Here is a 17492-nt window from a genome sequence, read left to right on the forward strand (position 1 = left end):
TTTTACGTGCGCTCAGAATAGTGGCACTGAAATAACGCCATAGGTTTGGAGCTCTTACTGAGTCAGCAGGGTGTTGGCGACTTTTAAGCACTATGCTTCTTAGCACTCTGCGAGTTGTAACTTTATGTGGTCTAACACTTTGTGGCTGAGTTGCTGTGATTCCAAAGTGCTTCCACTTTGCAATAATGCCACTTACAGTTGAATGCTGAATGTCTTGGAGAAAAGAAATTTCACAAAAGCTTCTAAAGGTGACATCCTGTTACACTACCACAGTCGAATTCAGTGACCTCTTCAGAACGGACCATTCTTTCACAAATGTTTGCAACAGCAAACTGCATGGCTAGGAAAGGAATTTTCCTGCATTTTTACCAGCAAATCAGTTATAAATATGGCACTACTTTAACTTCTTAGGCAGATAATAAACTCTACTGTTCCTTGCAGTTGCAACCCATGCATGATGTTTGCAGGTGCAATATTCATTGGATTACTTTGACTACTTAAAAAAAAAAAAAAATTGGCTGCACTTTCAACACCAGTTGCTCTTCTGCATTTTTCTGACAAATTAACTGCACATGGAGTGTTTGCTATTTGCACAGCAAACACAGGTGTTGGAAAATCAACCAGGAGAGAAATCTTAAAAGGATTATAAATTTGATGTGTGAGAAAATAAGATTATTCACAGAGCCACTGCACAAACATCGTCGTAGATCCAGCTACCTTGAAGAATGTCATTGTGGCACCGTCCTCCACCACCCCATATGGGATTTTAGTTTGTTTGGCCAGGTCATCGGCTGAATCTATGGGCGATTCCATCCTCTCCACTGTGAGAAAAGCAGCCAAATTGGCTGTATAGGAGGAAATGATGATGAGGGTGAAGAACCACCAGATGCCTCCCACTATTCGAGTCGACAGGGCCTTGGGCATGAGCTCTGACCCTGGGGTGAAGGAGGCAGCAAGAATGAAAGTTAAACAGCAAGATGCAATCATTTCAACAAGTCATTATCATTCCAATCTTCTCATTACGTTTATTTTTAACATGCAAAAACCAGAGAGGACTGACGCCTTTAGAAACAGGCTTGTTTCGAGAACTCATCAAGTTCTCAGCGCAGGCAGATGTGCCACTCGCATCAAGATTAAATCACTCGAGAGAGCTCTCAAAACAAGCAGATTGTTGGATCTCAAACAAGTGAAATTATCTCGTCTCAGTCACAGGGGAGTGCTTTAAATAATGCAAGAGTTACCGGAAAGTGCCATTCAAAGAGAACAAGGTGTTTGCATAAATCTCATATATCAAATTAAACACATCAACATCGATGGTGCAGTACTGTGTGGAGAGGTAACAGGCTGGTTAGGCCAGAGAGTCATGTACCCAAGGTAACCTCACATCCTGACTCCACACCCCACTGATCTCTAGGTGCTGATAGGCCAGAAGCAAGAGAAGAGGTCGCTCGTATATTAGTGGCATTGCTACAGTAACAAACAGCATATTTACAGAATGCATAGTTTAAGCGAATGTTATATATAATTCTTTTTCAGCTACTCAAAAAGTAGCTCAACAACACGTCTGTTCGCAAACAGAATCGTTTTATGAATTTTATACAAGAATCACTTGGAAAATTAATTTAACTTAAGTGGACTAAAGGCTGTAAAACTGTTGTTTTTAGAAACATGTTCCTAGTTTACATATTCGGGTTTAGCCCATGCTCCCATGAGCCTAAGTCTGTTACATTTATTTTAAAATATATGCACATTTATTCTAATTTCTGTGTGGTCTTTTAGAGGTCTCTCTCTATTGCCTCTGGCTTAGTTTTAAAAAAAACCCAACCCTTAGGGACAGTGGGGTGTAGAGAGCTCCAGCTCCACAAAGCAACTGTAGCCACAGGCTGAGGCAACTACCTTGCTGCATGAGCGCCCCAACTCCAAACCAGAAACTATTGAGCAGCGTAAAATTGTTTTCCACTACATCTGAGTCAGGGTTGCATGGATGCGGGTTGTACCACTCATAAGGACTAAACCTATAAAGGAAAGAGCAGAAAGACACACATGTCAGCACAAAAGGACAAAACAGTCTTTTCAGTGGTACAGATTAAATGGCTGATAAGACATGAATCTCAAAACATTATCAGCAGGAAGAAAGAGAGTGTGAATGTGTAGAAAACCTGTTTTGTGGATCAGCGCTTCTGCGGAGACGAAAGCAAATCGTTTCAGCTTTTGCTGAGATTTTGCCGAGACTTATTGGCATATTCAAGTGGTATCAGTTTATTGTAAGAATGGATCAATAGACTGGAATAACGCTGTCACTGGTGATAATGTCCCTGTGTGTAATGATCTTTGGAGCTCATTTCAATTCACTTAGTCAGGAGCCTTTAAGTGTTTCCCCCAGCAGCTACAATTATCGTTACTCTGCGGATACCATTTTATTTTAACACCCCAACATGGGACTTGTGCTCTCCTTTTTTTCTTCTAGTTTCCCAACAGCAATCTCTGTTCTTCTCCTTTTCCCTTTTTCTTGCAATCCCCCACATCACATCCCCCTCTCATCCTCCTATACCATTCTCTACCAACCCACGCTTCATTTTTTTTTCCAGATTGTTTTGCTTCCCCCATGAACCTCCTCCTGCTGAACACGCTGCCCGCCTTGGCTGATTGTCAGTGTCTTCGGGTCACTTGTGGACATTTCTCATTTATTATCCTAAGCAAAAGTGGCATGGCATTAGCACAAGGTGATTGGGTTAGTGTTAAGCATCAGGAACTGATTGAGTTTGTGCTGAAGTGGCTGATAGAGGGAACATTGCTTATGCAGAGTTGAGGGGCCTGACAGGTAATGGTGTTGAGAAGCCTTTCGCCGATATACTGCATGCTAATAAGCCTGTAGGCAGAGTCTTAAGGTTTTATACTCTGTGAACATGTGATGCCATTTGTCAGCTGTGCCTCTTAGACACAGAAAGGGAATAAATGTGTTTATATAGCATGTATCGTATATGTGTCAGAACAGATTTGTATAGATTTAAAGTGACCATATGCTCTTAGGGGACCCAAGCTGTGCCAAAAAAATATCCCACTGTAACAGCCAAAGACTTTGGTTTTCCTACAATTTGCTTTCCGTCTGTACATATGAGTGCCATTTGGAGGACGCTAATTACTGTTCTTATTTTACAAGCACTGGGAACATGGCAACATTTTTGTCACAATGCCCTTCCTTTACAGCTATTTTCTGTTCAGTGAAAATCATCTGTGTGGACATGGCTGTGATGGCACACTATAATTCTTCATGTCAACACCATCAGGATGCCTGATTTATTGGAATGTCAACGAGCTCTGTCTCCTTGGTATCACAGGCAAGTGAAACAACACAATGGCCTTGCAGAGCTGTTCAGAATGCAGTGAGCGCGCTCGCATGTTTTTATGTGGTCGCATGCACTTATGCCTGTGTGCACCAAGCGTCTGGCGCATAAATATGCCTTTACATCTGTGTGGGTGAGTTTTTCATGTGGTAGCAACTGGGTATTTGCATTGGCTGCACCGATTGCATCTCAAAGTCAAACATGTTTTCGGATTATTTCGTTATGTTTTTGTACACAGACAATGCACATAATTGCTGTAGCCCGCAGCCGATCGTAGAACACAACAGATGTATGTAGGTTGCTGGTGCAGATTTGATTGGACAGTGTTTGTTTCTCCCAGTGTCTACATGTGTATTCTGTATGTACCAGGTTTGATGGCTCCTCTGTATGACCTTTGTCTGCAGCTGGCCCGTATTCCTGCAGGCCGTGTTCTGCACACCGATCAGCAGGAGGAAGAGGATGTGGAACACGAGGACGTAAGGTCACCTCCTCACATCGAGCACAGGGGACATGTCGAATTGCACACGGAATTCTAAAAAGACTCTCTCCCTCTCTCTCCCTCTCCGTTCCCCTACTCCTGTCCCTCTTCCCCTTCGCTTGTCCCCGGCCACAATAACACAAAACACGCGCCCTCCATTAGCTGTCTGTTCAATTCAATTACTTTGCCCGGCTTTATAGATCTGTTGCCTTTCTTGTCTCAGGCCAAGTGAAGAGGTTGTGTTTGGTGTCTTAAAAAATCACAGACATCTGGAAGTTGGAATGTAAAATTACAAGAGCCTGCAATTCATGTAAACATGTTCTAATACAATTTATATAATCTATTCTTGTTTGCAAGTGGACATTTTCTACCATGGAAAAGGTTTTTGCGAGCTGAAATAATACCATTTGTTTTGTTAATAAAGGGAGAAATCAATTCAACCGCAAACAGAGCTGGGAGGATGCACTGAGTGAAATGTATTTCTCTGGAGCCTGAAATACGATAGCTTATTTAGGGGGGAAAAAAGTGTGTTAACGTGTGGGATGCAGTTCAAAGATGTACTGTTTAGTGTTTTATTGTGCAAACTTGGACTTCATAAGCTCACAACTCCTGCTATATTTGAGAAAGAAAATAATATACTCTGCATTTGGAGGATCGGCCAATCATCCGGTGGCCGCGCAATCAATACTGTAATTATGAGGGAACCAGATCAGCAAGCTGTAGAGAACACCGTGCTTAAGATTTAAACTTTGCTGGATATTTTTGTCACATAGAGTGATGCAAAGGACACTGTATTGCTATTGTGTGCAAAAATGGCATGATGCAGATATACGCATTATAATTTAATAGAAGCAAAATTAGAAGTATCAGATCTCAAGGTCATTTTTATCGCAACCAGAAGAATATCAATAGGATTGCATGCTTTTTACTTACCATGGATAAACGTGGGAGCAAATAACTATGGGTTTAATTTGCATATTCTGAACTAACTTAGGTGACAGTTGCTGCTTTCCTCTCATGTGATCATTTTGCCAGTAACATTTGATGAAATGTGTGTTAAACCAAAACCTCTCAGGATCAAAGAAGAAGAAGAAAAGCCCATGGGTTAACACACACACATCATAATGCGTTGGTCATGCATCTGGGTTTTTTTTTCGGGGGATAGGTCGATTAAAATATTGTAAGAAATGTACTTGTACAGTATCAGCAGTGTACCTTAGATTACTGCACATTTCTTACAATAAATATCAGTTTGCCGGTTTTACAGTTGCTGATGCTTGTGCAAATATGCCTGAAATATTGCTCTATACTTATCAGGACCATAGTAGGATGTGGACCATGTTTAAATCCATTATTGCAATTATATTTTGGTAAAATATGAACTTTTCCAAAACATTCTATTGTCGGCAAAAATGCTGCCATGGTCCTTCCTTATATGTTTACTGCAGATTTCATATCCGTTTGTTTCAGCACACATCTTCATATCACAGAAGTCATCAACTGCTGCATGTTAGTCAAAGGAGGCAAGCAGGAGGGGGAGAGTGAAGTCAAGCAAAGGAAGCAAACAGGGGGGTTGACATGTTACCTGGCTATGACAAACAGCACACAACTGACACCCAAGCAAGCCAGCAGAATATACATCCAGATATCAGGCGAGAGGGGGTTGAGGAAGGAGAAGACCCCAGGATTGGTGCCGTTGGGCTTGCGGTACAGGATACTTATCCCCAGCGTCATGAAGGGCTTGGAGAAGTCGATGACCTTCTCTCTGACGTAAGTGATGGCCAGAGGAGCAACTGCAAGGTCTGCTTTCTGCAATGAGAAAACAGCGGCGACATCAAGTAGGGGGATGGGTGTTTGTTCACCAATAGAAAAAAAAAAAATCCCAGCCAATTCAATTAACATCTGATTCCTGTCAGCAGCTGCTCTGCTCAATATGTACAGGAGGAAGAGACATGACATGAGGGAAAAAAATAGCTAGGATCATTACTTCGACTAGATTATTAGGTGGGAGGCTGAGTTGGTCTGGAAATTACAGGTTATATGTCTGATCCTTTTTTATAAGGGGCAACGATCTTAGGATTAGATTAATTTTCAACAAATCAACCTCAAGTTGCCTCAGAATAGAAAATTAGCCTTCTGCACAGTTCAGCACTCGCTCTGTAGTATTTTTGCATAATTGCTAGAAGCTGTAACTTGATGTAAAAATGTTTTTTTTTTTTACACTTTCTAGATTTTTTGAAGATTCTGTTTCAAGCAGCCACAGTCGCTTTTGCAAACTAGCAAGCGACCAATCTTAGCAGGGGGAAAGATTTGAGGGCTTTTTGCTACAAATTTTCATCTTAAGAAGTCATCTATACATCTGAGGCTTAGAAAAGCTTCCTATACAGCACCAAATGTCATAATTGTCAAATAGCTTTCTATGCTAATACACAGTATGGAAGCAGAACTGTAATAAATAATACAAACTGTCACAATAAATAAATAAACCGTAATAAACAATGAAAAATCAAGCAAGTCAATTAAACTCCAGCAACTGCTAAATTGCTTCTCTGTAAATACAGATATATTTGCATATGAATATAAAGAATCTATAAGTGAGAGACACAATTTTTGGCGCTAAAAGGCTTCTGGTTTCCATTTGTAGTTCATTTGTAGTTCAATTAGCGCTGACCAATCACAGCTTTGGCTGCAGCCAGCATGCTTTGGCTGCATGAAGGCAAACAAAAGGACTTGCCTGATAAAATGTTAAACTCACTGGTGATAATGACATAGTCTATTGCTGGATTTTAAAAATACATTAAAATGCACATTCCCTTGGTATCGGTTATCCCTTTTCCTAATTCTTGCTGGCTGCAGTGGAAGCCGGGAAACATTGATCACTGGACCCAGAAGTTTATTCATCAAACAGTAGCTGTTAACTTGTGAATATGACCTAAGGGTAGCCACTGTAGGCTACTGGTCATATCAGGCCAAGTAAAACTTTATCTTTTTATACTCCCACTGTCTAGCCTACACAAAGAGCAGACAGCATTGGAAGCATACTTATGTGCTGGTGCGTCTACGCTTCTCTGACATTTCTTTTTACTGTGCTGAGTTACTTTGTGTGCTTAAACAGAGCTAAGTATGTTTAAGTTAGAGCTAATAAATATTGATAGTTACTGAAAGGCAGGAAGGAAAGAAGATATACGAACTGAGTCTATAAAAGGATTGGCAGCACTCCGAAAACGAGAAAACGGCACATAGCTACATTGGCAGGTTACTTGCTTTTACAGCCTATTACATTTTGTTTCACAGAGGCTTTATCTGATCAATATCCTGTCTTTCCACTAAGCAGACCAAGCACGGTTGTCGAGGTCTGTGTCGACGCAACACGTAGTTGCATTTCTGGGGAGAAGCATTTTAAGCTGTGCTGTAGATTTGATGCAAAAGTATAAATCAATCTTAAGGCTGCAGCACCAGCAGAACCCAGGAGTTAACCTTTTTTTTACCCTTATATTTGAAACTGAAAGACTACAAAATTTGGTCTCTCAAAGTTTCAGATGCCACAAAGAAATTCAACACAGTAAGAGGTCCTTTTTTGTTAACACTGTAATCTCATATTAAAGACATATGCTTGTTCAGTAGCAATATTTCAGCCTGTTTCCATTTCAAATCAGTATTGAAGAATTTCAAAGATTTATTCATTCAGACAAAGAAGGACAAGAAGGAATATGGCAGACTGCTGTGCCTAAGTGGAAAATAAATTTTGGCTTTTAGAAATAAAATATTCCCACTGTACCAGCAGATGAAGACACAAATGACTTAATAATGAGAAGATTTTTTTTTAAAAAGGTCCCATTTGAGCATTTAGAGATTCAATTCTTGTTGAATCTCTGAATGATTGTTTTGAATCAGCTTGCAATGTGGAGTAGCTTTATTAAAATACATGAAGAAAAATTAGTGGACCATTATAAAATATGATTAATAGAAAGCAGAAAGTCTTTCGCTTTAATTATTATAATAGTTTTTATTCTAATGACTGAATGTTGTCTTCTCCCTGGTGAGTGCCGACTCACGTGGTCCATGAGCTCCCGCACCATGCCGTTCCACTGGCCTGTGCTCTCATCCAGCGCACCGTACTTCCCATCTTCTACTAATCGAAGCTCATAGCGGAAGCCTAGGATGGAGGAGAGTTCCCTCAGCAGGTCGATACAGTAGCCCTCAAAGCGATCGTTCCCATATAGAGGCTTGTCTGACTTCTTAAACATCACATATGGCTCCTCCTGTACAGGGAAAACAAACTGCTGTAGGAGTGCAGAAGTCTGTGAGATTTGTATTATATATTTTACGGGTGCAGTTGAGACTGTGAGTGTCTGCTGTTTGTGTTTTCATTCGGCCGTGTCTACCAGTATGGTGGATACACGCAGGGATTTGTTAGCCAGAGAATCAGTGATGTTGGACGTCTTGCTTTTGTGAGTCTCTGTCATATTTAAACCGCTGGGAGGATCCCATGTTCCAATCTGTTGAAACAATTCAGAGTCAAGTTTATATCCTCTTGTCTACAGATGGGAAATGAAACACTTCACATCACCCCCACTTACATTTGGTACTTATGGTCATACTGAAAAGAAAGTACACCCTCTTTCAGTTCTAACTTTTTATATATATATATATATATACACATATAAAAAAAGGACTGAGCTATTGCAAAACCTCGATTCTTCTCTTTTTCAGCCATTCTGGTGTAGATCTGCAGCTGTGCTTGGGATCACTGGCCTGTTGGATGACCCAATTTCAACCAAGCTTTAGCTGTTGGACAGATGGCCTCACATTTGACTCTAGAATAATTTGATACACAAGGGAACTCATGGTAGACTAAGTGACTGCAAAGTGCCCAGGTCCCGTGGCTGCAAAACAAGCCCAAATCATCACCCCTCCACTACTGGACTCGGCAGCTGGTGTGAGGTGTTTGTGCTGATATGCTGTGTTTGGTTTTCAACAAACGTGGAGATCTACATTATGGCCAGACAGCTCCACTTTTAGCTTATCCATAAATCTTGCAGTTTGTTCAGATGAAACTTAAACCTAAACCTAAGCTGTGCTGCCATGTTAATTTTAGAAAGAGGAGACTTTCCCCTGAAATCCCTTTAAACCAAGCCATTTAGTCTGTTTAGTCTTTCTCTAATTGTAACGTCATGAACTTTAGGATTTAACATGGTAACTGTGGTGTGTAGAGTCTGAGATGTAGCTCTTGGGTTTTTCTATTTTCTCTGAGCATTGCATGGCGCGATGTCTCTGTGTGAATTTGTTGGAACGTTCACTCCTGGGAAGATTGGCAACTGTTTTGAATGTTTTCCACTTGCGAATAATCTCTCTCATTCAAGAATGATGGACTCCAAATCGTTTGGAAATGGCCCAGATTGATGGGCAGCACCAACTGCTTCGTTAGGATTATTCCTAATGTCTTTTCTTCACGGCGAAAGCTCCAGAACAGCAAACAGCCAAAACTTCTTCTTTTATAGAGGTGCTCACACTTACTGATGATCAATTAATCAAGTCCATTTGATTATCAGCACTTGGCTGCTCCTTACCCTCTTAATCCCTGTGGAAGCAGTAACAGTGTACTTAGTTTTTCACACACTACTTCTGCATTTTCTCTTCATTTTAAAAATAAATAATAACACTGTGTAATATTTAATGTTTTGTAGATCATCTGATGTTGTATCATGTTAAGACTATTTTTTAACTTTGTTAATTTTTTATAATGCGATTCCTTAGAATCGAAAGAGGGTTTACTTTATTTTTGCCATGACTGTAAGCATGAGCTACACCAACGAGTGACACACCTTTTCCAGCCCCTCCTCCTTCAGACTGATGACATCTAGGTCAAAATCGGTTCTCAGTCCATTGGTCTTGTTAAAAAGGACACGTCCTGTCAAACCATCCCAGTGTGCCTAAAGATAGAAATACACAGCACGATGAACTGAAATCCTCAGCTCTGAGCACAGTCATTCCATTAACCTTAAGACATTGCCTTTCTCAGCAATATCAATCCAACCCCTAACCATAAAAGTTTTTCTTTCCCAATTATGAATTCCATCTGGCTCTCCCCTTACTGTCTATCTCAACAACATAACAAGAAACAATAAAGCAGCGAGAACAGAAGCAGGTTTGACAGGTAAGAGTTCATTATGCATGTGGTTCATTGTGCTTGAAGTTTCACTTCAAAGCCATTGGAGGAACAGACGGGCATGGGGAGTGATAGCAGACACAGGAGGGGGAGGAAGCACCAGCTACTACAATGGCTCATTCTGAAAATTACCTGCAATGATACCATCCAGAGAATGAAAGAGCTTTGTAGAACAAAGCAAATGGCTGACCCTGACTAGAGTTAAGGAGGCATGCAGAGCCTTTGATATAAACACGGGTGGAGATATGCACTGAGAAAGTGTGGTTGAAAGACAATGGCACAAACAACAAAAAATGTAGTTACTGTGGATAATGCTGCGGATTCATTTTTTTAATAAAGATTATTCAGACTTAATGATTAGATAATAAACTTATTTAAGATGCTTATATGGTTTCTGTGATAAATGACCACAGCTTTCTGGACCAATAAAGGCTGATTGGAAAGCTGCACTGAAACTGTATCACATGTATTAACTAAATAATTATAGAGATGCACACATAAAATGCTTGCAAACATGACTGCACTAATCCATATAACACAATAAAAAAGGTACAATGTTCAGTAGATTCCACAGGTCAAAGGTCAAGCTGGAGTGCACACTGAAAACAGTGACCTTATACCTCTTTGATAAGGTTGATGAAACGCCCTCCAAAGCGCCACGGCTTGTGGCGATTACACTGCAGAGAGCTCACAGTGATCTGCTGCGACTGCTGCACTGCCACCGCCACCACATGCACGGCATCATACATCAGGGCTGCATCGGTCTGCAAACAGGAGGGTAATACTATTAGACATTTTATAAGACCACTTGATACTTCTGTCCACACAACCTTTCATCTCCCCATTAATTCACCTGTGCAGGGACATAAGAAACTGTGTGAAGTCTCAGATGACTTGCTTTAGTCATAAGTCACTACAACATGAATTAGGAGTAGAGCCAGCAGTAAATGCCCCACACAAATGGCACAGTGTCTCAGCTTGTTAGTAAAAATATCCAACCACTGTCTGAGGCAATCAGAAAGCTCTGCCAGGGAAAGTCTCTCAGTGGAAGGGCGCCACGTCAGTGTGAAGACTAATGGTTCCTGATGGGTGTGCCTGTTCCCCCAGAGAGAGGGAGCGCAAAACGGGCACCAGTGCAGACAGGACGACTCTCTCTCTGGCACACTCAGTGTAACATGCTAAGTACAAAGGACAAAGGGTTGCACTGAAAAACACCTAAGACAGCTATGCATATAACCCCTATAATAAGTCATCAAAGGGAGTAAACGCTAGAGCTGAAATTTCTCACACACTGACAAGCTGTGATTTATCTCCACCGCTCCAGTTGGCACACATGAATTCTTTTCATGCCGTCAGTCCACACAGTTTGACACACTCCACGCTCAGCTCATCGCAGATCCACTTTCCACGGTCCCACACAGGCTGAAATACACTATGGTGATCTTATTTGACAAGTCGTGGCTGACCAAACTGCGAGGAAGTGAGAGGAGTTACTCTGAGACCGCAAAGTATTTGCAGCTATAGAATCTTTGTGAATGTGCTTGCTGCCAGAGAAAATGAGCTGGTCTTCGGTGCAGCTCGACACGTAGCAGGAGGCTGCCGAGCTGCTGGTTCCCTATATTTGCTCTATAGGCGCTGTGAAGCATCCACTTCATACATGAGGGCAAGAAGAAGGGGAAAAGCGTGTGCTCTCTGTGCACTTTATACCAAGCCTTATAAATGGTGAGAGGTCAGGTAAAGGAATGCATCTTACTTCTAACAGCAAAAAAAAAAAGAAGATTTTCCTGGTAGCAGAAACGGAATGAAAAATAGACAGAGTTGATGGAGTTCATGTGTGGTTGCAGTGAAGGGAAGATTGATGATTTTTTTCTTTCCCCCCTTTTCTCCTCTTCTTTTGGAGTTGATGACTGCTGATGTCAAAGGCAGCAGTAGATCAGAGAATGGGAGACCCATCTCTGCGCTCTTTCATCCCCAATGCTTTCCTGGGAAAGGGAACAGCTAGGGCCATATCTGCTCTCCCAGTGACAGCAGTGTGCGAGTGTGTGTGTGTGTGTGGTGTTCGTGACAAATACTCACTAGGAAAAGACTCTGTCACTGCACTACTCTATTTCTTGAATAGCGAGGAGGAGTTTTAAACACAGTCAGTATGCGGCACTATTTTCTTTCCTTTGAACGGAAAGTTTGTCACGTCCAATCATTCGTTTGCTGGCCGACTAAGACTTGCTGTTGGACTGAATCAAGTTATTTTAGCAATTTATTTAAAAAAAAAAAAAGTTATATAAGTGTTATTCACATTCAATCCTCGTCCACTGCACTGAATTTCAAAAGTATGTAACACATTCTGAATGCATTTATTCCATGGATAATATTCTTTGATTGATTTTAGTTTGGCTGTGGCATTGCAGAATTTATGAAATTCAAATTAAATCTCCGAGCCTGCTATTTCTTTTTTAAATACCTTTTCATTTAAATTTTGCCACTGACCTTTTAACTTTCCTCTAAACTACTTGATTTTTTTCCCCGACTCCAAAATCAGTCAATATCACATTCCAACTCCTCCATTGACAAACTCTTTATTCTTTTGGGTCAAACTACAGTCTTTTCAGTTAATCGTCTTGGCTACAAAGATGTTCTGTGAAAAACACTTCTGGGAATAACAGCCTTACATCTTGTTTTCTAAAATCTATCAAAATTCTCTACTTGGAAGTCTATTTTTAGTTTACTTTTCATAGCTTTGCATGTGAAGTGAAACTGGAGTGCTTAAGCACAACCTTGATGTGTGACAGGAGAGTGATGATTCATTTTTAGAAAAGCTTAACAGATGAACTTGTGCCTTTACCTTCAAGAAATGCCAGATTTTGAGCTGTTTGTTTATTCCTAAGCTATTTGCAGCATAAAGAGGAAGACTTTTCTATTACAGCTTGGAAATAATGTGGTAATATTGAGTTAAGGACACAAGAAGGTAATATAAGGAAACAAGACTATAACACTAAATTTTGAAGTAATATCTAAATAATTACCAAATGACATCTTGTATCAACAATGGTTATATCTAAGTAACATTGGATTTAACTATATTTAACTGTTAAATATATAAGGGCCAGAAAGTAGGCTTAATAATGATCAATACAATTCAGTTTAATTAAATTTTATTTAAATAGCACCAAATCACAACAGCAATTACCTTATAGTGCTTTATATTGTAAGGTAAGGATCCTACAATTATACAAAGAACACTTCAACAATTTAACTTTGCGGAAGCACTTGGGCAGCACGGTGGCACGGTGGTTAGCACTGTTGCCGCACAGCAAGAAGGTCCTGAGTTCAATTCCACCATCAGGACGGGGTCTTTCTGTGTGGAGTTTGCATGTTCTCCCTGTGTTTGCGTGGGTTCTCTCCGGGTACTCCGGCTTCCTCCCACTGTCCAAAGACATGCAGCTTGTGGGGATAGGTTAATTGGATAATCCAAATTGCCACTAGGTGTAAATGTGCGAGTGAATGTGAGTGCGAATGGTTGTCTGTCCCTGTGTGTTAGCCCTGCGACAGACTGGCGACCTGTCCAGGGCGTATCCCGCCTCTCGCCCTATGACAGCTGGGATAGGTTCCGGCGCCCCCCCCCGCGCCCCTGAAAAGGATAAGCGGAAGTGAATGGATGGATGGTAAGGATCCTACAATCATACAAAGAACACTTCAACAATTTAACTCGGCGGAAGCACTTGGTGACAATAGGAAGAAAAAAAAGGCTCATTTAACAGGAGGAAAACCTCTGGCAGACGCAGCCATCTGCCGTGACTGGTTGGGGGTGACGGAAAGAAGGCAAACAGGCCAAAAAACAACAACAAAAAAACCCCCCACTCTGGAAGAGAGCCAGAGATTAATAGTAACTAATGATTAAATGCAGACTGGTGTGTAAGCACACAGTGATTACAAAAGGTGAGTGAAGAAGAAACACTCAGTGCATCATGGGAAGGCCCTCAGCAGCCTAGACCTATCGCAGCATATCAGGTTACGACCACTTGAAAGTCAGTATATTGAAAAACAAGCCAACAAAAAAACCCAGCTAGACATATATAACCACAATAGCCACTGTCAATACAAGCTATTACAGTACTTAGTTATTAGTACTTTGTAACTAAGTGGTAATAACACATTATTTCATTATTATTACCTTCTGTCCATCTGATTACCAAGCTGTCTTAGAAAGTGCTACCCATAAAGATTTTATTCTCATCAAAATTATTTATTTCCTTTTTTTAAAAAAAAAGAGGATAGTTTCTTAAACACAAATACATAAATATGCACTGGAGACAAGCAGGGTATCTTCCTCAGTGGCAAATATTTTCTAAGCTTTGAAATATGAAAGGTTTTAAACCTGCATAAACAGTAAAAGACTCTTTGCTGACTTACGGGGCAGCTGAAATGAGCTGTGAAATTGTGCCCCATTTCCAGTTGATATCATAAACCTTTAGTAAACAGTTGCATTTTATACCTCCAGCTGATACAGAGCAGCAGTGTCAGTCAATGCTGCGACGAGGGTGGTGAGACTGAATCAAAAGAGTACAGTTGCTCTGTTTTGCTGTTTTACTGAGCTGAAACTCTCTATAAAGCTCCACACAGCCACGCGGAGTCGCACATTAACATGATAATTACTATGACTGACCTCTGAATTTACACCAGGTTTTTGATTGTTATTTGTGATGTTATTATGTCTGTTTTACAAGTAAATGTGATAATAGAGTGGCAAGGAGGACATGTTACGGTGAAATCCATGTAGTATGAGTACAATTGACAAACAGCAGCTAAGATAGTAGTATAAATGCCAGACTACTTTAGGATGAGCTGTCTGTACACATCCATGGCAAAATTAGATTAAAAAAAACATTATCGGCAACAGGTATTTATTTGTGGTCACAAAAGACAGGTTTGTCTACATGAGGTATTAAGTAACAATGGGATATTTCATGTATTATAGTATAAACACAGTTCTGCATGCTGCTGTGTTTGCACTTTTGACTTCTCCATCCACCCCTTTATTTGAGCCACTTTATTAGGTAGATTTTTTCTAGTACCAGTTGGATCCCCTTTGCTTTCAGAACTCCCTTAATTCTTTGTGGCAACAGAATGCTTGAAACAGTCAGTGCCATGATAGCATCACACAGTTGCTGCAGATTTGTCCCCTGCACACCCGTGATGTGAATCTCTTGTTCCACTTCCCTGTTGGATTTAGGTCTGGTGACTGTGGAGGCTATTTGAGTACAGTGAAGTCATTGTCATGTTCAAGAAACCAGTTTGAGATGATTAGAGTTTTGTGCCATGGTACATTATCCTGCTGCAAGCAGCCATCAGAAGATAGATACACTGTGGTTATAAAGGGGTGGACACAGTAAGCAACAACACTCATGTAGGCTGTGGTGTTTAAACAATGCTCAGTTGGCCTGAGCCAAGGAAATATTCAACACACCATTACACCACCTCCAGCAGCCTGAAGTGTTGATTCAAGATGAATTGATGATTTCATGTTGCTTATACCAAATTCTGACCCTACTCTCCGAATACTGCAGCAGAAACTGAGACCAGGCAACATTTCTTTTCCCATGTTATCTAGTTTTGGTCTGTGTGAAGCCTCAGTTTAAAGCTCCTAAACGACCATAGTGGCACCTAGTGCGATCTTCTGCTGCTGTAGCCCATTAATGCTTCAGTGCTTCAATTCTTCTGCATACCTTGGTTGTAATGAGTGGTTATCTGAGTTGCTGTTGCCTTCAAGCAGTGAGAACTGCTGCTTCCAGGATATTTTCTATTTTTTAGACCATTCTCTGTTAACCCTGGAGATAGTTGTGTGGGAAAAAATCCACTAGATCAGTAGTTCCGCAGATACTCAGATAAGCCCATCTGGCACCATCAACTATGCCATGTTCAAAGTCACTTTAATCGCCTCCTCTTCTTTTTTATTTTAGCTTGGACTTTAACAGGTCATTTTGACCATGTCTACATTCCTCAATGTATTTAGTTGCTGCCAGGTGATTGGCTAATTAGGTATTTGCATTAATGAGCAGTTGAATAGGTGTACCTAATGAAGTGGCCCCTGAATGTATGTTTAGCATTCTTGGAATCATTCATGGAGATATTTCCCACATCTCTTAACTTTTGATCTCTGTGATATATCAGATATTTCCTGGCTCAAATGATTTATAAGTCAAAGATCTTTTTCTGACTCTGGAACAGAACTATTCCTGAAAATCCCTTTATGATGGAAGCAAAACGAGGCTGGCATCAAGTGGAAGCAAAGATCAAGGAGGAAAAAATATGAAATGATGGCTCATAGTTCTGGCAGATTGCATTCAATTTAAAAACAATCCAAGAGCGATCTTGATATTTATTACAGAGCCAAGCACAGGTCCTGTGGGGTGTTTTAAGTGCTTTAAGTGGAACCAATCTCAAACCCCTGGGACACTCAGATACAGCAGAGAAAGGGTTTCAAAGAAGATGCCCAAAACCTTTGTTTCCTTGTCCTTCTCTTTTCTCTCCCCACTCCTCTCTCTCTCGCTCTCTTTCACTCAAACACCCACATAACCATCTGAAATCAAACACTGCTCATTACCATCACTAAATGTACCAGTCCAGAAACGATTGCCTTTCAATTTACAACTTGCATTTTAGCCCTGCACAGTACATCTTCCTTTCCAGTCCTTTATATCTTAGTTCATCTCTGCATATCCCTCCTCTCATAAACTTGATACGTGAGTAACATGCAAATATATTAAGATGCATGCGAGAACCAATTAGTGAGACGTGCGGACACCAAATACACACACATGAAGGAGATCGCTCTCAGACAGTGACCGACCTCGATGTGCAAGCTTCCTACAGGCAAGCCTGGTTTGCCGTAGTTTCATGCAGTTTCCTCATTTCAATCAGGTGGACTGCAAACTCCACTGAGCAAGCTGCTGAGTGCATGTCTGTCTCTGTGTGTGTGTTTATACAAATATATTCATTTTCGCTGCATCAGTATTCACACCGGCTCTCCACCTGTGCATAATGCCATAATTCCTCTGATAATGTAGCGCCATGAAAAACGACATCTCTCTTTCTCTTCTCACCTCAGCTATCAGCTATCCTCTTTACAGCATTCCTATAAACAAAACACACATAAACACACACACTCACAACCACCACGGCTGCTTATGGACGGTGAAACTCCACTATTTATATATATATCATATACATCTGATTAGGCTTAATGAGATTTGCAATGACCTGTTATTTATCATGCATCACTGCACTGCAGATGCCAGGTACAGATCAACAGCACACACGCACACAACATGTAAAAATATGCACCCCAACAAACACACATCCCCACAGCATTGCCGTCAGCATCAGAGTCACAATGTCAGCAGGAGAGAGGGAAGCTCTTTGTTTTCTTGGAGCTGAAGTCACTCTGCCCTCGGATCACACGCGGACCCATGGGGTTTGATGATTTGATAGAAGAAGGAGGTAATTA

General features: G+C 40.9%; 1 protein-coding gene across 2 annotated transcripts in view; it reads right to left on the reverse strand.

Moving 5' to 3' along the window:
• The window catches only part of LOC100702227 (glutamate receptor ionotropic, kainate 2), a 73215-nt gene that overhangs the window by 20591 nt on the left and 35132 nt on the right, over positions 1–17492 (reverse strand). For both annotated transcript variants that reach the window (XM_013266128.3, XM_005463225.4), the window contains exons 7-13: positions 10612–10755; positions 9648–9755; positions 8208–8321; positions 7878–8084; positions 5408–5631; positions 1897–2015; positions 718–935 (exon numbers count right to left, since the gene is read on the reverse strand). In XM_013266128.3, coding sequence (XP_013121582.1) covers positions 718–935; positions 1897–2015; positions 5408–5631; positions 7878–8084; positions 8208–8321; positions 9648–9755; positions 10612–10755 — 1134 coding nt within the window. The remainder of the gene's footprint in view (positions 1–717; positions 936–1896; positions 2016–5407; positions 5632–7877; positions 8085–8207; positions 8322–9647; positions 9756–10611; positions 10756–17492) is intronic.

This window comes from Oreochromis niloticus, linkage group LG15, assembly GCF_001858045.2.
Source record: "Oreochromis niloticus isolate F11D_XX linkage group LG15, O_niloticus_UMD_NMBU, whole genome shotgun sequence".
Taxonomy (NCBI): domain Eukaryota; kingdom Metazoa; phylum Chordata; class Actinopteri; order Cichliformes; family Cichlidae; genus Oreochromis; species Oreochromis niloticus.